Source organism: Tribolium castaneum, chromosome 10, assembly GCF_031307605.1.
Source record: "Tribolium castaneum strain GA2 chromosome 10, icTriCast1.1, whole genome shotgun sequence".
Classification (NCBI taxonomy): Eukaryota; Metazoa; Arthropoda; class Insecta; order Coleoptera; family Tenebrionidae; genus Tribolium; species Tribolium castaneum.
This window is the reverse complement of record NC_087403.1, coordinates 6,690,277-6,716,638: the sequence shown is the minus strand read 5'-3', so window position 1 is coordinate 6,716,638 and position 26,362 is coordinate 6,690,277. Positions and strand designations below refer to the sequence as shown.

General features: G+C 36.4%; 1 protein-coding gene across 10 annotated transcripts in view; it reads left to right on the top strand.

Annotated features, from left to right (window-relative positions):
• LOC657917 (forkhead box protein P1) overlaps window positions 1-26,362 on the top strand; it is a 46,193-nt gene that overhangs the window by 2,682 nt on the left and 17,149 nt on the right. For 2 of the 10 annotated variants that reach the window (XR_010335596.1, XM_015980637.2), the window contains exons 1-3: window positions 12,247-12,452; window positions 15,335-15,442; window positions 25,596-25,715. Coding sequence is in view for 9 of the 10 variants with exons in the window: in XM_015980637.2 (XP_015836123.1) it covers window positions 12,351-12,452; window positions 15,335-15,442; window positions 25,596-25,715 (330 nt within the window). In the remaining variant the exon portion in view is untranslated. Of the gene's footprint in view, window positions 1-9,193; window positions 9,492-12,246; window positions 12,453-12,548; window positions 12,884-15,334; window positions 15,443-25,595; window positions 25,716-26,362 lie in introns of those variants that run through there. The other 8 variants (XM_015980653.2, XM_015980638.2, XM_015980632.2 and 5 more) reach the window with 8 other exon arrangements.

Sequence of the window (26,362 nt, the reverse complement as noted above, 5' to 3'; positions counted from 1 at the left end):
TTTATCTTGCAAGATCAAGTGTAAAAAGGGGTGGTAATTGCGGGCATAAATTGGTTTCTCCCTTAAACATTTATTGGTGAAACTATCTTAGAACCGACACTTAAGGTATTTGCTAATATATTCTCAAGTAAAAGCGGTCGAAGACGACAATGTAGCAGCGACTAATGCTTTTCTGACCAAACTACATAAATAATCTGCAAAGGGCAATTAAGATAAGGACGTGTTTAATATTTCAATGCGCTTATAGGACTAGATATTGGGGAATAGGTAGGACTATATATTGCTGAGGTGTTAAGACTATTGTAAATCCCCTCCACTTTAATTAATTCTGAATGTTCCCTTATTGCCCCATGCTGTACACAATTCTGTATAAATTGTTCAGACTGATTGGGTTGGCACAGGAATTCCTAAATACATGTTCGCCTTATTGAACAGCGATCTAATTAAGCGATTCGCTTAATAATATATCACTTCCGTAACGCAAGAATGATAGATTCGCGAAAATGTGATACAAACAAGTGAATTTGCGGGAGAGCTTATCACTTACGCAGGTATAAGGGCTTAAACTAATCTCTGTTTTATGGTCTAAATGTGGATTGCGAACCGCACTAGGAAATTATCGAGCCGAGAACTTGTTTAAAGACGCAAACTGAAAACGAGACAATAGCGGAAAAAACAATACATGAGGAATGTGCAGACTGATAAATTAGAATGAACCAAACCGCGGGTTAATCACCACCGAATGCTCTCAGCTAATTTGCATTTGTTCTTGTTTGCTCGTTTGGCTTGAGATGAGACTGAAGACATATAACAAGCACGTTAATTTCGAGTTACATGTTTATGCTCGTGGAACCCTTGCCGCGCGATTTGTTACTTTAATTTAATTCAAGCGTTTCATTTGAGACGCCATATAGTTGTTAATCTCATCTCGAGCGTTAGTTATTCTTTCTATTGACGTAACGGGTGAAGGTGTTTGTTTACAAGCAGCGATCGTGATGGAAATAAATAGCTGTTTTTGTCGCTTTTAACGTATGGGGCGGCATCAACAGCGGCTGGTTTTTTGCCAGTATCAATTAATTAATTAGAAGTGCAAAACGTGCAGACGCCGAAACCGGAACAGAGGGAATCAGCAGTGCTGAATATAGATATCCAATTCTAGCAGCCACGTCTTGCATTTTCAAGTTTGTTAAGTTCGCAGATGTAGATGAATATTTAATAGCGCACCTTAATTATCAGAGCTAATGCCTGATATTCTGTCACAATTGCAACTTGTAAATTTTCGAGGGTGTAAGGATTAGTTTGACAAACCCACTCGGTGGGACAATTTTGACGCAAGATCTTCGAGGCGAGTTCGGTCATTAGACGAGCAAGTAATTCGGGGATTTTATTGTGTTTGTCGGGGATAGTAAATTGGGAGTTGTTTTGTTGGATTTCAATCGATCAACTTGGTACTCTAAAACAACCGGTCCTGCTTATAAAATCTATCGGGATTTTGTTTTTATCCTTGGCAATATAAGTTGGAAACTTTTGTGTTGAGAAATTCTATTTCTTCGATTGTCGAATATCGACAAAGTACAAATGGCATAGAAGGTATTGCGTTTGTTTTGTTGGAGAAAGCAGCGGACGCTGCTATTAGATATAACAGGAAATAGCGATAGTCGTTAAGAGTTCGATTCCCCGTTACGAGGATTAGTTATTTATTAGGAACTGTTGTTTCCTTCCTAAAGTAGATAGTTTGCTCAATATTGAAACCATTATACCGATGTTATTTTATTTAAGTTTGTTTTATTTCCGAAACTGCAATCAAAAATCATTGATTTGGCAAATGATAAATAACGCTATTTTCCGTGGAATATCAATAGCGCGAGGATCCGCACTTGATAACTGAAATAAAGTCAAATGTCCCGAATGTGTGGAAAAGATGCTCGGGGGACGTATTAGGCGACCAGGGCGATTGGAAAAAGACGTGCTTTACACGTAAATCCATGTTGACTTCGCACTAACAATTCAACTACCAGTCCATACAAATGTGATGACATTACAGAGACGTATAGGGGTTGTTATGTCCTACTGATGTCGCCGAGACGTATATCCATCACGTCACTCGCGCTCGCTACTCGTCATATGGCAAATAACAGGTTAATACTTAATGAAAGCATTGATTCAATCACTACGGTTTTACAAAATCGCACATTAATTTTAAAACAGGCGCCTTGTTTCTAGAGGCACCGTAATTTGCCATATGCCAAAAAAGTAAACAAGCCCAACTGCAGTTCTATGCCCACCGATGTGTACACACGCGAATATGTAGCAGCTTGTGTCCTTATCAAAAACACCGTTGCCGACCAAATTCACCAAATTTTGCACGTCGGCAAGGAAGCGCTCTTTGGACATTGATACTGTGCCGATGTCAGTCGCACGTATAAATACGACAATAATTTCTAGCTAAAACGAGCTACGAGTAGTCATTTGACGTAATGAAGTACAGGTAAGCTGTCGCTGTGATGAACTGCACGAGTAATGAGATGAGGAAATGCATTGGAATGAGGGTCTCGAGGGGAAATGTAACAAAATTATAATTCACAGACTTACACTTGCACAGGAATTGGCATCGTAAAATTTCCTTTAATTTATTTACATTGCGCAAAAATTTACTGCTTTCGTCATCTCTTTCATTTATGATTTTCGCTCCTCTATACGTGCCACCAAATTATTTCACTTTATTCTCCAATTATCCAATTGGCTTTGTTCCCACTTTGCTTACAAATACAAACCTGGAGTGCATATGAGCCGACTTTCGGTTAGGAATCATCACACCGCGGATAAAATAAGGAGCTGAACTGTAACCGAATCACGAAAAATACAGCACTTGACTCGGCCAACCGTTCGTAATTTTTTGCTCCCCATTTTAATGCGTTCTCTGATCACAATCAAAAAATAACTGAACTCATTTCCTCCGTTTAAAGGAACATTGTGAAGGCAGTTTTTTACAGTTGCAAATACATAATTTCTTGGACGGAAATACGTCGCCGTTTATTTATTTTTTTGAATTTGAATTTTTCAAAATTTACAGCCAACACTTAGGATTGTTGTAATTTTTTTTAAATTATTTACATTTTCAGTATCAGCAGCGAGTAGTTGTGGAAACAGGTACTGTGTAAACTGGAATTAGCAATTTTTCAAATTAAACACCGATTTCCTGCAACTAAAAAGTGTTTTTCAGTTTTCCCGGATTGTTTTTAATTTCAAGCTTTACGGGAAAGCTTCTAAATAGCGCTAGACGTGATTTTTCATCGAAACTGAACATTCTGTGCAAAAGAGTAGCCAATATTAGGATTGGTTTTAAAATTGGCCAGCTTTTGTAAGTTTATTTTACAATATGCAAGTGCGGCAATTACTAGCTGTTTCTCACAAATAAAATATATCCCAAGAAAAATGGTAATTTGTTTTAAAATTCATCTCTTGTAGTCGTAGCGAGATAAAATGTGAATAAATTGGCGAGGTATCTGATGCTCGTTAAAAGACACGAAGAAAATATCTATAACCGATACTTGAACCAAATTTAGCTGCTAAACGGGTCATTATTATTTTATAAATAGGTATCTTACAAATTTACATCAAAGACCGCTGAATGTGGAATCAGGCCGGAGGGCGTCTATGAACATTGCTGCTAATTTCTATGCACAGTCCGTCTTGTTCTCGGGCCAGCCGAATAGGGTGAAACAAGCTATATTTTGCAAGTGCCACGATCTTTAATTTGCCATCTTTGTCTGTTACATACCTTTACGAACGTCTTGGGTACTTTATGTGTTTTAGCATAAGGGTAATGGCAGTGCTAGGGTTACACACATACGCACAAATGCTCACGCATTCATCGCACGTTTTTTAATACAGCGCTAAAATTAACAGCAGCGTGTCCGAGTGGCGTGGTGTCTTGTCAATAGCGTGGTGAGAAATGGTGTTGCAGCTTTTGTCATACGAATAATGACTTCTTGGCAGATAAGGCGACCGACCGTCGGTCAATTCCGATGGTCACTTGCGTGCATCGTATTTGTATTGTTCCATTGGTGGCGAATCATTGTAGCACGCTAAATGGAGTGTGAAGCGATAGCGGCTGACCACGCCGACTTATCTTGTGCACAAACATACAATACACTTTCATGGAACCATGCTCAAATTAAGATCGCAGCAGTCTCAAAAATTTCTCATTGTTTCACCACTGTTAAGTAATTAAGCAAAATTATTTGAAAAATTGTAAATCATTCGCGCGGTCCAGTTTCCATTTTCATATTCTATTAATATTCTAAGGCGGTGGAAAATTTAAATCCGATTTTAAACCTGTAGTGATCGGCTCTGAGTAGGTACTTGTTCGGATTCCACCACCATCGAAAATAAATTGATTTCATTTCTATTCTAACAATTTTTTGTTTCGACGGATTGAAAACAAACACGAAATAAGGTAAAGGCTAATTATGTTTTTTTAGTAAATTAAGCTGAATCTTATTTTTTTAAATACACAGTGAAATGAAAACATGCCTTTTGTCCGCTTAATGGAGGTGTCCTCTTAAAAGAAATAATAAAGTACACTAACTAAAAGAAGCACAATAATGTTTTGTACAATAATATTTATCAATTATTTCTTGGAAAAAAATCATTTTTCTTTAAAAAGTTTACATCTTGTTCACCAATACTCATAGATTCGCCAGAAATATACTATGGAGACGAATTCAAAACTTTTCTAGCCACCCTTCAGGCAACTTAAAAAATTGACTTTACTATGTTCCGACAATGGATTGAAAAAGCAGAATTTTTTATTATGTGCTTTTATAAACCAATTATAAGTTCATTGCTCTATTTTCAATTCTTATTTCTTCAAAAAACTTCTCTCTACACAAAAGTTTTCCACTTCCAACCCATTTCTTTAACAAATCATTTTTGTTTTTTACAACATTTGTTCATTTGTTGCTTGGGTTTTCCTATTTTACACTTCTTTGTAAATTTCGTACACTTGGCTAAACCAATTCAGAATATTTTTTAAAATGTTAACATTAACAAATAATAAAAATACAAAATGAAATGATTCATAGAGACACTGAAGTCCGCAGGACTTACTGCAAATGAGAGCGAGTGCAACCTTAACCTCTGCTGACGTCTGAATCAGCTCTAATCTAAAATAGTTAAATACTAAAACGCTTATGTGATTTTCCGAATTTTCTGACGGTTTGCGCGTATGGTAAGTTGTCCGCTTAACGGAGAGATTTTGTTTCCAAGAATTCGAATTGCACTGCCCGCGTCCGTTTATTGGAGAGTCCGCTTAAAAGAGAAACAATACTATTTGAAACACATTGGCTCAAAACGAGGCTAACAAAAATGTCCATTTATGAGAGGGGTCCGCTTATTGGAGGTGTCCGTTAAGAGAGATTTCACGATTTGTAATAAATGCCACTTCTGACTGGTGTTCCCTCATGTATTTAAGAACAATATACGACAATAATAATTATTGCCAAACAATTAGACACATCATTTTTGGGTTTTCCTATTTTACACTTCTTTGTAAATTTCGTACACTCGGCTAAACCAATTCAGAATATTTTTTAAAATGTTAACATTAACAAAATAATAAAAATACAAAATGAAATGATGCATAGAGACACTGTAGTCCGCAGGACTTACTGCAAATGAGAGCGAGTGCAACTTTAACCTCTGTTGAGGTCTGAATTAGCTCTAATCTGAAATAGTTAAATACTAAAACGAAATATCTATTCGCTTATGTGATTTCCCGAATTTTCTGACGGTTTGCGCGTATGGTAAGTTGTCCGCTTAACGGAGAGATTTTGTTTCCAAGAATTCGAATTGCACTGCCCGCGTCCGTTTATTAGAGAGTCCGCTTAAAAGAGAAACAATACTATTTGAAACACATTGGCTCAAAACGAGGCTAACAGAAATGTCCATTTATGAGAGGGGTCCGCTTATTGGAGGTGTCCGTTAAGAGAGATTTCCCGATTTGTAATAAATGCCACTCCTGACTGGTGTTCCCTCATGGATTTAAGAACAATATACGACAATAATAATTATTGCCAAACAATTAGACACATCATTTTATTTTCATTTTTTTATTTATTTTATTTTCATTAAACTGCTCAGTTTCCTACTCGGAGATTACGCCAAATCGAGTAGTGATAATGAAATTGTTGATTGTTATAATTTCGAAAACACGCATACCTGAGGTATGTATAATTAAATCATCGCAAATAAGTAATTCCTCCTATCGCGCAATAATTTAAAGTCGTACACAATGAGCTATTTTGCGATTATAGGCTATACTTCGTGAGTCAGAAATTATGAATTTCAATAAATTGTCGGGGTGTTATAATTAAAAAATCCGATATTCACTAAGAGAATATTTTTCCGACCATAATTCACAAGGTTTTATCTTCGTCATAAATAAACGACCCTAATAATTAAAAGTTTTTCTCGCCAACAAAAAGACGGGACATTGTCCTAAAAGCTCCCGTAAATCGAGAGCATTCTCCAGTAACTGCAGCGAAACTCACCGCTTACTAATTAATACACATAGACACAAATAAAAAATATTGGTGGAAATGATCGATTTCCCGCTCGATGCTCTTCTTTCTGAAAGTTGTATGACGCATCGTGATTCCAGATCTCCGAATTGTATGCTGAACGTATCACTTTTCGCAGTACTTATTTACATGGTTCCGATCAATAGACAGAGTACACAGAGAGGGCCGCCAGCCGAAATGCCCGTAGGCGACATTTTCGCCTCGCTCAAACACGTTACATATTCTTACGCTGCTTTTTCATTGAAAACTCTCGCCTCTACGCCGTACCCCGACTTTACGCTTAAACCTACTACATCAACCCTTTTCAGATTATCGCACCCTAACATGACTCACTATACATATTTACATCCCTGTTTTCTGTTTATAATTCGATTCCTACTTCTTCGCAAATCATCCTTGAACGATCTGATCGAAGTTCGCATTTTTTCACACCTGCTCGGGGGACATGGGACTCATCGGAGTCAATTTAATTAAAAATTATTTGCTTTCAATGAAATACGTAAAAGAGGTAAGCAGTGGTTATGCGGAATAGGGTCCAACGGTTTTGTTTTTTGCTGCAAGCTGGACTATTACTAGAGAAGCGAACCCTGGAAACGAGCACGCGGTTGCACGAATCTTTGCAGTAGTTTGTAATTTGCCTGTAATTGTAGGTAAGTATAATTGCTCGAGATAATAAACGAAACGGTTTATTTCATAGCAGGGACGACGACTCTGTCTCTGTCTAGTAGCATCTCGGCAAGAAGTTTCTTTCTCGATTCTCGTGGAAACGGCAGCGTCTGAATGAGAATTTAAAGGCAAACGTTTATTATATATTATATTGTTAGTATCAGCGGCAATAATCTCCCGCTACGTGAGCAGAGCAAGTCGGCGCGTGCGGAAGCCCGAAAAAGAGAAACTTCCAACTGTACCTATGCTTCATTCGGGGCGAACAAGATCGAAAACTGCTCAAAAATGTTAATTCCGGCACATTAAGCGATTAGGAGTAGTGTTGACATTTGCGCGAGAATAGGGATAGGTGGCATCAATACGCTTTGCGACGCATCAACTCGATGTAATAGCTCCTGTGTTTCGACCAGTGTGCGTGTGTGGAATTAATAGAGCCAAGCACCGAGGAAATAACTGCGATGACGGTTTATGTGAGAAAACTTTAACTAAACGATTTTTTACTTTTAGGGGCGTTTCGAGTTTCCGCTGAAATGTTCTGAAAACTTTTAAATGGTTTGTATTATAGAGTTTTTGTCCCGCTTTAGTCTTGACTAAATCTACAGCATTAAGCACCCGTTCCAGTGAAAATTTATAGTTCTAGTTTTAGAAAAGCCTTTAACATTATTCAAAATAAAATTAAGGATATATAAATTTCGCGCAATGCTTCTTCGAACGCCACCACTCACCAACAATGGGTGTGCTCATTCGTATTTTTGCTACTCATAATTCATTAAACTTAATCTCGTAACTGACGATTCGACTTCGCATAAACGTGAGACGACCGAAATGCAAGGCTTTTTGACGAACGAGTCGCCTAATATTCACTATTTTATGCAGGATGAATCGAATAAACACATGGGATATTTACAAACTAGTTTCTAAATATACCCGTCGGTTTACGTTGTCATGCTTTTGTAAATAAAGAACTATGCGTTCTTTAAAAACTCGTAATAACACGCTAATCGTTTTTATTTTCTTTCAATCAGCGAAAAAAACAAGGGTAACATCTTTTAAAAAACACATAAAGCAGACCAGGCCCATATAAACGGCAATAATCGTTATGGGCGAAAAAGTGAATAGAATAGGACGAAATAAATGTCATAATATACGAGAAAATAGATAAATTGGGAAGAGGAGCCATTGAAAACATGACATTTATGCTGAAATTAGAATTTTGATAAAATGTATCTCGCTTCTGTGTACGAATTTATACAACAATCCAACAGGTGGTTTGTTTTGTTGTGTCGTATCTCGACCGTCATTCCACATGTGCACCCGGATGTGTATTAACTCCCCCGAAGTTGAGGGTTCAAGCGTTCAACAATTTGTCCAACTATTTACAAAATATTCTCAAAAGCTCCGAGCATTAATTAATTATTTTTCAGTAGTTTCGCGTTTTTCTTACTGAATTTAATGAAACGCGATACTCTCCATCTATTACTACGCTTTAAAACACATTCGTTCGAAAAAATAGGAATGCCCGCTGCATTAATTATTGCGCAGTCTAAATACCGACTCAAGTTAAAAAATAATATGGTGCATTCATTTACATTTAATTTATTACAGAATGCAGACGCATTTTTTGCGAAAAGTCGAAATTATTCAAAACAGCGCTTCTGATAAACGATCATTCACATACGTGCAGAATGTCTAAAGAGACGGAATTAAAATCGTAACTCTGAGCTTGTTTTTGCCCCGCTTGAGCTCACAACTAGCTAACATTTTTTGTTTGTTTTTCTTCCCCTGTAAACAACATGCATGCAACCCTCTTCGCCCCACCGGTCTTCTTGCTTTAGTACAAATATACTACAGTATTGATTTATTTACCCCATCCCTCGCAAACAGTACCTACTGTGTATGTAAGGAAATACACTACAGTTGTGGACAAACATTATTTCATTATACATCGCGTGAAAAGTGCTTGCGCCAAATGCAGGGCAGTGAAATATTTTTTTTCTTTCAAAACGTACGTGCTTTCGGGCCGATGTGCGGGCAAAAGTAAAAAAGAAAATCATGGTTTTATTTATCTGTGTTTGTTTATGTGCGTTCCCCCTCTGTAAAATACGTTCGATGGCTAAACGGCCTAATCCGTGAAATGCATTTGCATGTGGCGAAGCGCGGACGTGTTGAGTGATCCCCGTAGAAAGTGGAGAGCTGGAGAGGGTTTACTTTAATCGACGGTAAATCGGAATGCCTGAATACGTAAGTCTAACCCAAATTTTGTGTAACATGGAAACGATTGGAAACACTTATTAGGGTCGACTGGTCTGTTTAGCTTTTGACTGTGTCAGAATTTCCGATAATTTCCTTCATTTTAGACGATAGAAAGTTTGGTGTGAGACATCATCGGCGAAGCGTGTCATTATAAAAACACGAAAGAACATTAAAGCGCGTTGGAAACTTTCGGCGATGGTTACTTCATTAGGGTTGGGCGGGCTTAATCGCCGTTCCGCCATCCGCCTCGAGGTTAGACGTAATATTCCCTCCGCCGCAGCAATAACAATCTACACAAAGATTACAATAAGAAGTTTTCTTTAAAAATGCAGTGCAATCCGAATTCCGGATCGGAATGCCCAATAGATACAGAAATATTGAACGTAAATAAGTACGTCTACCGAAACAAACATCCCTTTCGTAAAAAGTATATGTGATATTTCGGCGTCAGGTGTTACAATTGATTACACGTTTAATGCCTACTTATTGCCGTTGAACTCAATTTGTTTATAATAGAATAAGGTACCACTTTGGGAACGGAAATAAAAACAAAACGATAAAAGCAAATCCGTTATTATCAGCAGACTCGACTTTCTTCCCACTGTTTATTCTCTTTCAAACTTCCCCCAGGCTCTTTCGTCAACATAACTCTAAATAATACATTCTTACGCAACATTTTCAACCCAACTGGTTAAACAATTTCCCTACTCCTCTTGTTTGTTAAATAAATTGAAATTATCGGCGTTAATTAACTTGATAATTAATTTAAACAAGTGTCACTTGTCGATAGTCCGTATCAAAAATGCGAGGAATTGTGAAAAAGGCGCGCCTCCTATCGTGTTGTTTGAAGTTCTAATTAAACGTTATGGGTCTCTAAAATTATTGTGATAACTTCTGCAGAATCTTGGAAGAGAACATTAAAATTTACGATCAGAATGTTGGTGCGTTGCGGGCTTCGGCAATCTTCTATCTGGAATAATAGCCGTGTCATTTGTGTATATAGTCAGGGATCCGGAATTCAAGACCGGGTTACTGCAATCTTCCGCTTAAGCGGCGTTCATATTTTATAAAATTAAACGACATTTTAGTTGGCGTTTTTGCGAAATTCATTGTGGCCGCGGCGCAGTGTGATTGACGTTCGATTTATGATATTTTCTACCTGAACAATGTAACCCTTAGTCGACATCTTAGGTCTACACTGAGTTACCTCTTGCTATTACTACACAATTAGCTCAAGCCTAAGGGAACAATCAGCTCACAACTTCTCCGATCTCTCCCTAGAACGAGCGGGTTATAGCCATCGTCTAAATTACAGACATGTATATTGAAAGACGTTTACTTGCACGAGTCCAAAACTTAGGAAAACTTGTGTTCAAGTATGTGGTTCGGCGTAAAGAACTGTACGTGGAGGCTTCCGTCCCTCTCGCTCGCGTTACACGGCAAAGGCGTCGTGGCGCTCGCCGCTCTTCGTCGCAGCCCATGCGAACAATGTGTGAGTGTACCTTACGATCTAAACTCTAGAGACTTGCCGTTGTATTTGTACTTTTACATTACTAACTAACCACTTGACTGTTGTTAAAGTCAAGTTAGCTTTAAGTTTGCTGACTTGTCATACTGTTTCTTGGCAAACAGAGGTCTAACCTGGCCCTTCCACCTTCACTCGCTCTTACGCCATATGGGGCGAGCCCGCAATGCCAGTTTAATTCGGTGCAAGTTTTGCACCTTTAACGAGCTTTCGGTTTGAAAGAGTCATCGCACGTGTTTTATTATAAATCACGAGTGTCAGTTTCTACATATCTTTGACTAATGATGTGGTATTCGTATCACCCGGAAGCATTTTGGATTGATTGATCCGGTGCGTTGTGGATTGCATTCAATCACTGGGTCGTAAAATACACTTTTTTGAAACTCGGCTCCCAGTTACCTAGTGTAACGATTGGATGGTGGACGGATGACCGTCCCAAGGGTCAGCGCGAACCTCCTTGTCAGATCACATGAATGCGTTCATCAGCTAGGGACTATGTTTGTCAACTTTTGATTTACACCTTTTCAACCGCAATTCCGTATTCTTCTCGCACGTTGATTTTGTCAATAAAACCTATCGTTGCATGTCACATCGCTGAGATGCAAAAGTTGCCAAGAACCTAATTTGTGCCACCTACTTACTCGAATGTGACTTGAAATAAGAAATAATATCTTCTCGACTCGGAGAGTAGGAGGTCGTAACGATTGCGTTGGGCGAGAAAGCGAGACGGACAGCTCGCGAGGGGAATGCTAAAATACGCTGGGGTTGGCACTTCTTTTGATTTCCCCCACACCATTTTAACTTGGCTACTTTATATACTACCTTTTCCGCGACGAGTGTCTCTTTCTGTCCCAGTTATTGGTACTTCTCTGTCTCTTATTGACTTCCGATCATCCCGAGAAATAGTAAAGAAGCGTTTTGCCAAAATTATATATTCACCTAAAAACCTTCATAAACTTTAAGACGAACGGAACACAGAATTCCCGCTCCTTCCTCCTTTATTGAATTATTACATATCTGCATCCTTTTGACACGCACAAAGCCAGCTAACTCCACACGACCAAATCCACAATTTTTGCGCAAAAGGGTGAAATGTCTTGCTGGTGGAAAGCGCCGTCGTTATGAAAAGATACGATGCAAAAATTTGTGCGCTTGAAGCTGTGCCAAAATAGACGATTGACTGTTTTAATAACTTTGTGTGTACTGTATGAGATTAGATCTGAGTCCTTGTAAATAAACTCGTGTAAAAATGTGTGTATTATTCTATTATTTGTTTGTTTATTTTACAAAAATCGAGATAAGAGGATTCATGTCATGTTTTTATGATTACGGGTTTTATTGTGTTAGCAGCATGTATGGTTGGGATGAGTGTCGTTTGTAATTTTCGAAAAAGAACTGATCGATTAATCGCCGACCAGATAGATGTAAGTAAAACAATGTGGACGTGAAATGTGAGTGTAATCCGCCCCTGTGGAATCTCCAGTCGAGGCAGGTGTAGTTGGTTTGCTTTTGCATTTCTCTAAACTCTAAATATAACTGAGTAAACAACATCTCTCATACGGGCGAGGCGAAGCAGACATGTAAACAGTAAACAACATTATGTGCCGCACGAACGTGTGCCTATACTCAGTATGTTCTCGACTAGAATTGCTTCCACGTCGAAGTCGGTTACTATATAACAGTTATTCATTTATTCCTAACCTCACTTTCAAAATTCCCGCTTTGTGCTCTTACGTAACTCGGTGAAATGATGTGAACGATGACGATTTTTGAAATCTCAGTGCAAGTGAAATGTGATATATTCAAACGCAAGCTCCCAACACCACTTTTTTCGCATATTTTGGATTAAAATAAGGTATACTCTCGGTTAAATACACTATAGATAAGTAATTTTGTGAACTCTAGTATTATTTTTTTTTACATACTTATTTTCATTAAATATTTATAAAGCCGTTTGAGGCCCATGCGGCAATTTAATCTTGTTTAGTGCTGGAATATTTATCAGAAACGAATTATAGCAATCGTCAGATGAGGTCTCTTCGCCCTGCTCAAGCCGCTTAAGTAAATATATGTTGTACTTACATCTGGCGTGAGCTCTTTCCGTTTAATCACTCTATCGAATTCGAATACTGTTCCTTTGTTTTTTGTGTGTACAACATTTGTGCCACCCTTATTAGTACAAAAAATGAAGAAACTGTGTTCTGAAAAAACAGAACTTGACAGGGGGAAGTCCTAAAACACTCATCGAAAGTGGGCTGTTTACGCAGAGATCACCACCTGGCTGCCCATCATCTCGTTAATTGTTCCATGTTGTTGCAATTATGTAATTTGGTGTGATTTATAACGAAAATTATTTAAAAAATCGCTGTTTATTTTGATTTTCCCATATAATAGTCCACAAATATCTTCGAAAAAATAGTTTACATTATGCATATGAAAGAAAACAGATTCGTTTACGAAGTAGATTTTTGCTTAGATGTATCGTGTGAAATAAAGTAAATATTAAGAGTAAGCAATTGCGTTGGTTGTATAAATATGCAAAAATATATCTCGTTACTTCAACTTTTCGAAATAATTTGGGGGAAATTGTATTTGATTTGGCAGGTGCAGGATTTATCTGACCATGAGCTCAGTTAATACTTTCAATGTCTGCTCTGTTCAAATCGTGAGACCATTTAGTTCCGCGATAATGCCGGTCACTATTTCAGTCGAGCGGTGGCAAAAGATAAACAAAAATGAGATAAATAATATCCTCCCTTTACTCAGGCGAATTTGAAATGGTACAGTGACCGCCAAAAGCCTGCGTTATCACAATGGCCATCAGAAAATTGGTCCCTTAAGTTAACACTTTTTCATTATTTATTTTGTAAAGGAAGTTTTTGTTTCCCCCGAGTTTGGTAGGTTTGAAAAAGTAAAACAGTTAAAAGCAGTCAACGATATTCGTCTTTATATTCCTATTACGAGGGGGATTAGGGACCCTAATGACCTTGAATGTCAACTAAAGTTTCAGGATTCGAGCGCCGGAAGTTGGTAAAGTTGTTGGTCACTTCTTGATCTCTTCTTAATTTCCTCTGATGGCTTCAATAAGAACAAAAAATATTAACGTTTTTTGATCAAAAGCCCTTTTTCCGATTAAGTGCGAAGGGAACTCGCCGTTTCCACAATAGAAGAGATTCGTGCAAACTCAGCAACCCAACGCGTAATGAGATGCGGTCTCCGATTCGGAATAAATGTTAGTTACGCTAGAACAATTATTTCATCTATTTGACGCGTTTTTTCTTCGCTTTGGTGCTTTGGCCCGAAATTATCATTTCCCAGTGCCGAATTTTTTCGCAATCACAATTTAGTAACTATCTAAAGAATGTTAAAATTAGCAGGTATTTGTGGGATGGCACGTTTCCTGCAGGTGTGAAATCATCGTAAGTACAAGTGAATCAAAAATTGCTAAAAGATAACAATAAAGACGAAGTTGGCGATTAAAATACTTTACATTTAATCAGCATTTCTGAAGCTGAGTCATGGGTGTTGTGGTGGTTGTGTTTTTGTTGTTACAGGTGTACCTTCTTTATTTTAACGGATAACACGTTTGCGACTACTTACATTGAAGCAATTGCAAGTCTTGCAAATAATCGGGTATCGCTTCATCTAAGCCTGTTCCAGTTAGTTTAGAAAAATATTGTGGTGATAAAGCTTTGGTGGCGATGCGCATGCAATCAGTAAAAATTCGCGATATCGCTGCATACGCATCTTTAAAATCGTCGCCGTAAATTAAAGAGAGCAGGAAGGGACGCGTCTGAATAATCCAATCTTACTGTCTACGCTTCCTCTGTTTTTAGCCCGCTAATTTGAACAATAGCCGATATCAGTGCCCCTCTAACCGGACAATCCGGAACTATACGGAAGGAGTCGGCGATGTTTTATAGTAGGAACAGGCGGCAAATGAAATTATAATATCTTTTTCAACTAAACGCAATGTCCCGTATAAATTTCCTTCTCTCCGACTCCACCATTATAAAATATAAACCTTTAAGTTTGCGGCGCGCTTTATTTTTCTCGCATTTAGATTGTTTTGCTCTTCCTTTTCACGCCATAACTCGACTCTTCATCAAATAAACTGCACGCTTGTGCAAATTTTCTTCGTTTTGACTTGGTTAAATAATTCACTTTTTTGTTGTTGATGAATGACTATCCTGTTTTTCGCGTTTCTTTCCTTCTGCGGTTTGCACCACCTGCTAAAAACTGAAAAGACTGCGTTTCATTTCCATTACTGCAGATATCTCGCCATTTTTATTTTTATTTTTTGCAGGGCCACATCGGAGACGTTCCTTTTGAAAGTGCCGTTGGCTGGAGCAAAAATCACTTTTCTGCCGCTACCAGTCCTTGGTCTACCGCAATCAGGCATTCTAGATACTGTGTAAGTCCTTTCGTGATTAGAAAAATGTAATCGATGCGGTGAACTTATATGAACGCATAAGTAGGTATGTAATAACTTCCCCCTCATATTTTTAATCTGAGACACAAACAAGGCTTGTCTTCTTGCTCCTGAACGTCGAACTTATTATGATACTATTATGGTGTAAACAACAAACAAGGGGCGAATTCACGACGCGCATATTTGAAGGAACCTCAGGCTATTGGTTTTCATACCCGATTTTACAGTTTCGCAAAATTTATTATTATAAGTTTGCGGACAACTTTTTTGCAAACTTTGCAAATAAAATCGCTTAGTGCTTATTTCTTACTATTAATAATACTTAATTTCGTACTTTAATCGAAAAAACTCGACTTTATTACGACAAAAGCGCTTATATAGAGTTTTAGATATCTTTTTGATAAATAAATTACTACGTAAAGGTTAGAATACATAAAAACAAACTGTTCTTATCATTTTGTTTGCGACCTTCAATTGTTTATAAATATTTATCAAAGAAGAAACAATTACAAAATACAAATATTCTGTAAAACATACAACGATTAAGGTCTTATCATATATAGTAACTATTTATTTATCAACCGTACTTGGGCGAAATGTGCCAAAATTAAACGCACTAAGCCTAAGTGACTATAAATAGAAAACTGAAAATATAAATAATTGTTTAATATTAATTATTATTAATTTTACTAACAATGGTCAAGAGTCATTTTACGCTCGATTCATCGTCAAATAAGCCTTATTAAGCGAGGGAAACGACGTAATCTCCCGAATGCTGTAAGACGGGATGTAAACACTTCCAGATATTTATCAAAAACTGAATCGGCATCTTTGTGATTTGATAAATTTGTTTTTCGCCTTATTTTTTAGCAGAAGCCAAGTCAAAGAATTAAAATTTCATTTTTCTTGTTTCGTTTCTTAAACGTAACGACTGAAGTAAAAATCTTAAACTCATTTATTTAAAAATAGATATTGAGCTGTATTTTATCTCGAAGCATAATTTACGACAAATTACACATTATCTACACGTAATATCTGTATAAAGCATAAATTGCAAATAGAGAATGTTATCACAATTTTAGACCTTTGTGATCGTTGGCTTATTATCCTGTATAATTGTTTGACATATTTTTTTCAACCAAGCAATTTTTTCTTCTTTTTTGGAATCAGCAATCATAAGTAAATTGGTTGCTAGGCGACGAGCCCGCATCCTAGATTTTGTCAGGACATATTGGCCTACCCTCGTACGTTAACTTTTTCTAGGTCAGCGGCAATACATATTTTAACAGCGTGTGGTTTTGAAACCGTGTTTTTGAAAGGTTCGCTTTAGTCCTGACAAAATTTTGGCACTGCCGTGATTTTTCCGAATTACCGGCGAAAAATCGACAGGATTTTGTCGAAAAAAATATGAATCATGAACGAGCGAGCGGCTGCTTTTTGTAAAAAACGGTTGGTCTTGAAAAATGAGTTGCTACACATACACGAAAATAATAACCTTCCAATATTTCTAATTCTGTCATGTTGAATAAACAACTGACGTCAGTTTATAATAAACAAATAAACATGATGTGAAGATAAATGATGTTTATTATGTGATCATGTAAAATTGGAAAGACGTGAGTTTGTCCGTCTTTGTCGGTCACGGAATGTATTAGATTAGGCGAGTGCGTGCTGACGAACAAAGTCAGTGAAATCTTGTACAAATGTGTTTATTTGTGTCGTATATACGGACCGGCATGTTTTGTACTAAAGGCAAGGACGGTTTATACTTCTTTTTTAAAACAGCAGGTGATGAGAAAATGGAATCGTAGAAATACATCGGTTTACTTCTTATACTTGTGGTACATGTTCAAACAAAGGAAATGCGGCTTCGAAGAAATATTTAACAAACATTTGTTGTGTGTATTTATCTAAATCTAAGAGCGGCATCGTTTGGAATACATATGAATATTCCGGAGAGTTTTTTTACTATTATTTAAACGCTAACTATGTATGTTTAAGCAAAGATGACTACAAAAGAACAAATAACTGTTAAAAGAAATACTAACTGTAATACAATGTCACTTTGCTTTTCTATCAAATACCACACAACACCTCCGTCAACATTCACGCATCCCCATTTTTCACACAAACAATATCGCCTTAAAAACCATAAAAAACATCGTAATTGAGAAATTATTTATGCGGGAAAACGTAAATTTTCGACTCCACTGATTCTCGTTTTTGACATTGACTAAATCACTTAATAGGATCGAAAACTATCATTTTCATGTGCTTTTCGAGCCATAAACGCTATTGTTGACTGAAATTTTGCTTAAAATAAACACTGTGTGCTTTTTCGACCATGTTTTTGAGATAAAAAAGAAGTTTTTTCTCGAATTTTTGTTAATTGATACTAGATGTACACTAAATTACATCGAAAATAAAATATTTTACCGCTTTTGCGTTTTATTGACACGTCTTACATCCAAAATTGTCAAAAATGAACTAAACAATCGCCGAATTGGATGAAAATAGTGTTAGTTCTACAACGTCTTATTTAAAAAAAAAGGACCCCAAAAATCAATCCTGACACCCTTAATAAATAAATAAAGGAAAATAATTCCTAATAAGTAATTTGCAGCGCGAGAGTTGTTGCTATTTTTCAAATTCACATCCGAAGTCGTTATAAATACTTAAAATAAGACTTCTTACTCACACGGTGCGGTCGTAGAGTGGAAAAAACCATTGTATCAATTTTATAAATCAACTCACAAAGTTTAAGAAAGAATTTGTTATTTTCTGTCAGTAATTCATGGTAAAGTAATTACGCATTTAATTGGGCGTCGTGTGTTATTGTGGGTTGTTTTATTGATTAAGTCTAAAATGATTCAAAGTTTTTGCACGGCCTGAGAACGCCTAGTAATATGGAAATTAGTTGGTGAGGTAAATTTGACATGAATTAGATTATAATTGGCAAATATTTACAGCGACGTTATGAAAATTATTTTGATAAATATAAAACAGTATCCAAGTATGACTTGATTACCTTTGTTCAATATTTCAGCGAGACTAGGTATACAAAAACCATCATTCCGCTTTGACTTTAACAAAGACAATTATCGATTAGAGTTAATTTTTGAAATAATGAAGCTTGCACTTTGACAAGGAAGAGTTTTTAATTATCACTTTTAAATCCTCTTTTAAAGGCTAAGGACGAGACAAAAGCTTTAAGAAATCACCAAAACCCTCGGCGCACCACCATTTCCCCATCTGTGCTGTTCACTTCTGATTTGATTGCGATTTCACAGGTCACTAGAGGCTTTTGTACTTAGCTAAGACGCACTTCGAAAATTCACATTAGACAACACAAATGTATTTAAAACGCGGAATCGTCACAAAGCCATATGGGGGACTCACATATGTGCTCTAAGAATATGGTAACTTTTTCAATGTTTTTGTTTGTTTTGGCGAAAGACATAATTTAGAATCCAGCCAAGGAGGGTATAACCCTGTTATCATTATCATTCGGTTACGTTACGAGCCCGAGTTAAAACTGACCGAATCACGTGCACTTTCCTTATTTGCAAGTAATAAAGATCGCAGAGTGAGTAATGATAATGTTGAGATATTTTGGGCAAACTCGGTAAAATGTTATTAAAATCTGCTTGTGAGAAGATGTTTTTCAGAATTTGGCCCATAATAGCGGCTCTTCATAATCATCATTCATTCTATTAAGCTGCATGGAAAATAAAAAATAAATACTGTATTGATGGGTTTGTTTACGTTCTTAATGCATTTCAAGATGACTAGCTGCATTTAGGTTATCCTTTTCTATACTTACTTTCGTAAACAACGATGATATTACAGTTTTTGAATCGTTATTTGGGGCAGCTGCCACCATAAAAATACCATTATTGTTTCTACAGGATTGCGTTCGGAAATAAGGACTGGACCGAACTCGTCCACAATTTAAAACAATGTCCTGGGGGTTAGTTGTAAAATAACATACTAGTTTTGTGGTACAATTGCCCCTTAGAAACAGCAAACATTTTGTGTGTTTCTCGCCCTGGCATTAAAATCCTTGCGTTCGCAGGAAACGATTATTTATTGAACAAAATAAGCACAGGCGCAACTATTAAAACAAACTGACAATTTTTCTACTTATGAGGTAACCACCGGCTAAATTTATAAAGTAAGTACCAATACATATGACAAAAACCCCTAAAAATCATAAAAATTAAAATATCGACTGAAGATTATTCTATAAAACATCCTGAAATGAGATCTTGTTGCTGTTTAAACATCCAAATCGTACACCACGTTTGTTTCCACAATTGGTACAAACTTATTAATTTTGTCGCGTCGTACAAACAAGTTATTAGTGATGATAAACCCCATTCACGTTTGCAATATTAAGTAAAACCGCATCAACCTGAAAAAATTTTCATTGTGAGTTACGCGGTTTACCGCGAATTTAGACTTTCAAAAACTGGATTATGCTATGTGTCAATGTCAGGTTGTGTTAGCCGCCTGAAAGGGAAATTCAGACCTGCATGAAACTGCTTCACCAAAGCTTTTTACAGTCAAAACGTAACAAAATCTATCAAATATCGTGAAAATATGTGTGGAGAAATTATTTAGGTTTATTAATAATTCCTACCTATCTAAGTAATTGGTTGCTTTATTTGGGGTTTGTTTCGTATATCTATTTGTATTGGAATGTGATTCATTAATTAGTCGGTAGAACGTTTCAGAAGCGGTCGTTTTCATCTTCAGATACATCCTTATGTAACGTTACCTATGCTTAACCAAAAGAACTGTGTAGTGTCTTGATTAAGCAAAACCTTTTCTTTAACTTTCTCTAAATTATATTTTAAATATTAAGTGAATTTAAATAATTAGTTATTGTTTGTCCAGACTGAGCACAAAAGAGAAAAGAAGAAAGTGATATTTATGCTAGGGTCTTGGACTTGTGCCATCATAACTTTTTTAAACTGATGAATGAGCAATGATTATTCATGTACATAATTTTTGAAACGAGTAGATAGATTAGAAACTGTTAGGCTTCCTTTAATAAAAATTCAATCAAAATTGTGTAGGAAATACCTGCTCCAGCAAAAAACACTCCACATGATGTTGGATAAAAAAAAACATATTTCAATTTAAGAATTGTTACCTATTTCTTTTATGAAAATTTTCATTTTTCAAAACAATTTTTTATTCTGATAAACGGCTTAATCTTAAAAAAATACAACTACCATTTCAAATAAATAGATGTGAAATTAAATTAGTGACAAAAGCTTTGCTTTTTGACAAATTCTGAAGAAATTACTTGATATTAACCAAGAAAAGAAATGTGTTGTGGTAGGTTAATATATTTGATATCTTATTTAAAGTTTTCGTTAATTTTAAGAGACGATTTTTGTAAAAAGAAAAACAAAATTTGGGCTTTACAATTTTTAGAACCGGAAACAAAAACACAAATGAGATTACAGAACAACACATAAGGCTAGAAATTATTTTGTATAAGTAACAAGACTGAATATTGTAACGCATAGATCAGTAACATGCAGTGTATATTATTTAAAATAACAGCGCACAAACCCTTACGAAAAGTTTAAACAAAATTAAATTGTATTTTTTTAATAAGTCCGAATTTTTTTTACTGATAACACAATGAAACTTTTAATTACGGCTATGAATTTTACTACACTGTTCATTATTATTATTATTAAGGACTCCTATCAGGTATTTGTCTTTCGGTCCGAGACTCTTTTGCCAGATTTTAAGGACTGTGTCTTCACGTCTCCAATAACAACGAAATTTTTACAGTAAAGTACGAATAAAATCGTTACATTTTAACGTTATATGTAAATATACCCGTGTTTTAGCCTTACTTGCAAAAATAAAAAAAATAACCAAAAAATCTTAATTTCTATTAGTAATAATTTTCTTCAAATTTTCAAGTATATTTCAACATCATCATTTGAACTTTAAAATTAATTAATACTTGTTCGTATGAGCCACTTATACCTACCTAGACTAAAAGAGAATGAGAGATAGAGAGGATGAGTCTAACATTGACACACATTTTTACGTAATACAGCCCTGTCCAATTTATTTCTTTCAAAACATTTCGGGGACAAAAATCAATTAACATCACATCGGAAGTAATTCTATTCAATGACGTGATCTAGTAATTTTTGGATTTTATGGCCGAAATTTCCTAAATTAAGTAAGATTCTGACTTATTTAAAACATATCTACAAGTTTTATTCATATTTTTGTTTCTTTATTTTTCTTTTTCTGTTATATTTTGTTATCTTTGTTTGTTTTTTTTGTCTTTGTAAAAGTTTTATTAAGTTTCTGACCTTTATAGACCTAATTTGTTAGCTGTTTTTACAAAATCTCTCAATAAAACACAATAAGAATCGTCCGAAACATCGTGTTTGTCCCTAATTGAGCTTATGCACTTATGCTGCTTTTAAAGAATATTGCCAAATTGTTACTGTGACTATACTTAATAGCCGTGTTGGGACCTACTAACACTGATAGGGAGGCAGTATGTCAAATTAAAATTCCAAGACAAACTTGAAATTTCATGGTTTGAGAGCCTTGCCAACTGTATGCAAAAGTGGCCGGGCTTTTATACTTTACACTTGTTTTACCACTTTTGGGTCGTATTAGATGGGTTATGATGCGAAATGGTAGTGTGGTCAGGACAGTGTCGCCAGTGAGTTCGTGAACAAGCTGAGCGGTTTACTTACTGATGACGGGGCTTAGTATCGATTTAGAAAAATTAGTACATAACAACATTCACAAAACGTGTCCTGCTGGAGTCGGTGTCCGGAGCCGGTGTCAGGTATCTGGAAAGCCAGAGGCGCTATTCTAATAATGAGATTAGTCCGTAAATGTCGCGAGCTTTTGTGTTTGAGTTGGTTACACGTGAATTAGAAAGTCCGCGCGTCCAGAGTGTTGTTGCTGACCGCTGCAGGAGTACCGAGGGCGTGGTGAAGATCGCGCAGTCGCCACCTGGTTGGTACGAGAAATTCATCGTCCCGCCCAGCCGCGAATCCGAGTTCGACGGGCGCGGCCCCCAATACAACTACTCATTTTATTCTATTTCTTGACTAGAAAATAACAAAATAAAAACTTTTCTGACGATGCGATCCTGCATCTTGGTTAGGCGCGGGCGCGGGCCGCCCAGCTCACGAGGCTAACCACCGCACTGCACTCAGACACCGCCACAATTGCAAGGCCCAGCCTTCACACGTCCGCACCGACACACATCTGCACGCACATAAACAATCGCATATTACAGCTTTTTCCCAAAATAATAACGCAGCTATTACGCACAAATCGCCGCCTGTGTAATGCTGGTTTTACGTTTCGATAAATGCTCCCCCGAATCAATGCCGGTTGCATTCTAATTTGTAATTCCCAGGTCCTGATAAGAATATCGAATCAGTCGACCGATGCTATCGCGGTATCACAGTTTTTTCTCTAATTTCACCCTCCAACATCCGAAATTCTTATTAAGCTTCGCTGCCAGGGCTGGATTCCCAACCCACCCATACGGCTGTCTTAAGACTCAATACACAAACTCGAAAACACTTCAATTTTAAATAATTTGACGAGGCACAATTATGTATTGTCAAGCACAGTAAAAAATATTTACGTAAAAACACAACATATGTACTGGTTTAAATCTGTAAAAATCAATTACATCTGCTGTACGATTCGCTACAATTCACTCTATAAACATCGTAACATTTTTATATAATTCTTATGTAGAATAAATGTACCTAAAGGTTAAATTGAAGAAGTCTGGACATTCGGTTTTACAATTATTTGATTTTTATTTCAACTCACTTGAAATAAATAATTGTAAAACCAAGGGTCGGGAATTCTTTAGTTTAACCTTTACATTTATGAACCTATCCACCGACGAAAACATTAAATTTCGGATTATGTAAAATATTGTTTCACCAACAAGACTTATCAAAGATTCTGCTCATACATTATAGACGTATAAGTAGGTATAACATTGTATACTTACCAGTGCACTACAGATTGATTTTTTTTCTTCTAATATTCTGTTATTTTTATTAAATCGATTCATTTTTTTACATTCACAAGGAACATAATTAAAGCAACAAAGTTTTCAATTTCAAATTTATTCTGTTAAATCAAAATCACAATTTTTTGACAATTATTGTAACAATAAAGATTACTTTTATACTGAATCACACCAGAAACCATTTTCAACCTTCTTAAATTGTTGAAACGTAACTCACTACGTTATAAACTTTGTAATAATTTTTTTTGTGTATTTTAAAATGAAAAATATAATTTCACATATTGTTTTTTAAATGACTTACTGTTGCTAAAAATGGATATGTGTACAAATGATGTAATTTTGCAGTGATTTTTTTCATTGAGGTAGTAGTTGGTAGAGTGCTTTAAGCTACCCAAAATAATAGATCAAGTAGGCTTTTAATTGATAAAATGACCCTTTAATAGCCAGTGTGGCGCCCTCGTGAATTAACTCCGCTCGTCGCCAAAATTCAGTTTTATCGTTTTGTATAAAATAACGATTAGCTTATTTTAAGACTTATCTGTACGTGTAATATTTTTGGGTTATAATTAGGTTCCTCGAAGTATGATGTGGCAATAATGGCACAAAATTTGCAAATCGATACTTTGGAAATACATTGAATTGTTTAGCAAGTCAAGTCACGTGGGCAATATTTTTAAAAGAAAAGCTAGCGTTATTTTTCAGTAAAAAATGTCGTAATCATACTATCATCCCCTAATTTAGGTTTTCTCCCCTCGGCTCGATCTTGATAGAGGTCTACCTAGATTTTCGTATGCAGAATATCTCGTGAAAATTTTATTTTTCAGAAGCAGTTTTTAAATTATAACGGTGTTTACTTAAGCGTAATGTAATATTGTGGGCCTTCAATCCAATATTCATCAATTTGCTTATAATTAACTCGGAGTGAATTTTTTGCGCTTTGAAATATTAAAATAATTCATTGTGATTGTATTTGGAGTTATTAGAGGTTTGTGTCCGAGGAGAAAACCGTGGTGATCTGGAATGAGAAGGGTGGATATATTATTCATGCCAAACAAATGGAGTAGGCAGTAGGCCATGGCAGAGATTACCTTGCTGGAGGCAACACAGACTCCTTATTTCTTACCCTTAGTTAATCAATACTATACAAGTTTATGGTATTATTAAACAGCTTGACAAATCAAATGATTTACATCGCCCTTCGCAGATATAACGAAATAAATGTACAAGAACGGGGACTAATATGCGAAAATGTCATGGACGCAGTCATTTACTGCATTCGGCGGCTCCCCTTTTCTCACACCCTATCGCTGACCACTCTATTCGTTCCATTTGAAATTGTAAATAAGAGCTTAGGCAGCTACTCAATAGGTCATCTACTTTATTGGACGTCAAGAGTCACTATGTGAATAGAGAAAAGTTCCGATAATCAACTTGAGCCACTATTGTGGATGTTTTGAGAAATGAGGGTGCTTTACTGCACGAGCTGTTTGTATCTTGATAACGTGATCGCGCCTCCACTCAATTCCAATCTTTCAGTCGGCAAAAAATTTGCACTGGCGTAAAGCGGGTGCATGATTCGAAAAAAATGCCCAATATTCGAAGAGCTTATCAATATAACCCATGTCTTTTCTAAAACGACTGCAATTTACCTCGTATAAACCAGTAGCGCGTAGAAGATAACTCCAACCTATTATCCAGATTATCCTCTAAACGGAATAAATGACCACAAGGGGCAATTGTACGTTAGCACCTTATCGCCCTCACTCAAATACTTTGTACACGCTGTATATTTTCGCAATTGAAAGCGCACTACGCCGATTTTTAAACAAATAGTGGTTGGCAATAAAAAGTAAGAGTTAGAGCGGGGATTGTAAATGACGCCGAGGACTTTTATCCCAAATGGACGAGTGTCTTGAGACCGATAAAATCAAGTTAGGTGTCTTGCCCAGCGGGATTTTACAATTCGTGCGTGTTGGCATAACGCCCTATAAAATGATATTCGCTACTGCGGACGAAACTGAAGCGGAAAAATATAATCAGATGCGTTTTGACTCATTGAATGTTTTCTTCCAGGATGATGGCACTATGGACCAAGACGTAGATGGAGATGGTGCGATTAACCTTTCCACATCGCAAAGACCATCGGCGGCAACCACTCCAAACGACAGCGTCCATAATGAAGACGCTGAACAGGTAAGAAATATGACTCTGTGACATTAATTAATCAATCGGAGTGTTGTGATCTGCACTTGTGCGTACGCAGTTTAAGTGAATCGATTGGTTTAAACGCAATCATTAAAAGCATTAGAGTTCGAATATTAAATATCGGTATCCTGTTTGGAAGCATGAGATTGAAGATTGGAGACAGCGGCGCGTTGTCCTTTCTAATCAAGACCTGTGGGTTGCCCCCTCTTTTCAGTATCACCCCTTACTAATGCACTCGGATTTTTCATCTTAATTGAAAGAGTTTGGGCCAGATGTCTCCGATAGGAATCGAGTATTCTATTTTGATGCCGTGTATGACTGCTGACTGTACTTTATACTTTGTTAGCAGTTTCCTTCTGCAATAAATTAAACGAGAGCTTTCCACTTGATAGATGTGTTCGATAAAGTTTTTCCTTGTTCGAAATTAAGATATTTGCGCAGTATAATTAGAAATGAGGCTAATTTTGCATTCTTTGTTTTCGGCTCCCACTTTAATTAAAGACTTTAACAAATGCCAGGTGCCTTCTGTTCACTTTACACCTTAACTTCTTAATGTCGAAATTAAAAAACGGTTTTAAATATAATTTAATGTGAATTCTGTGAACTTCCTCTCTCGTAGACTTACATCGGGGTCG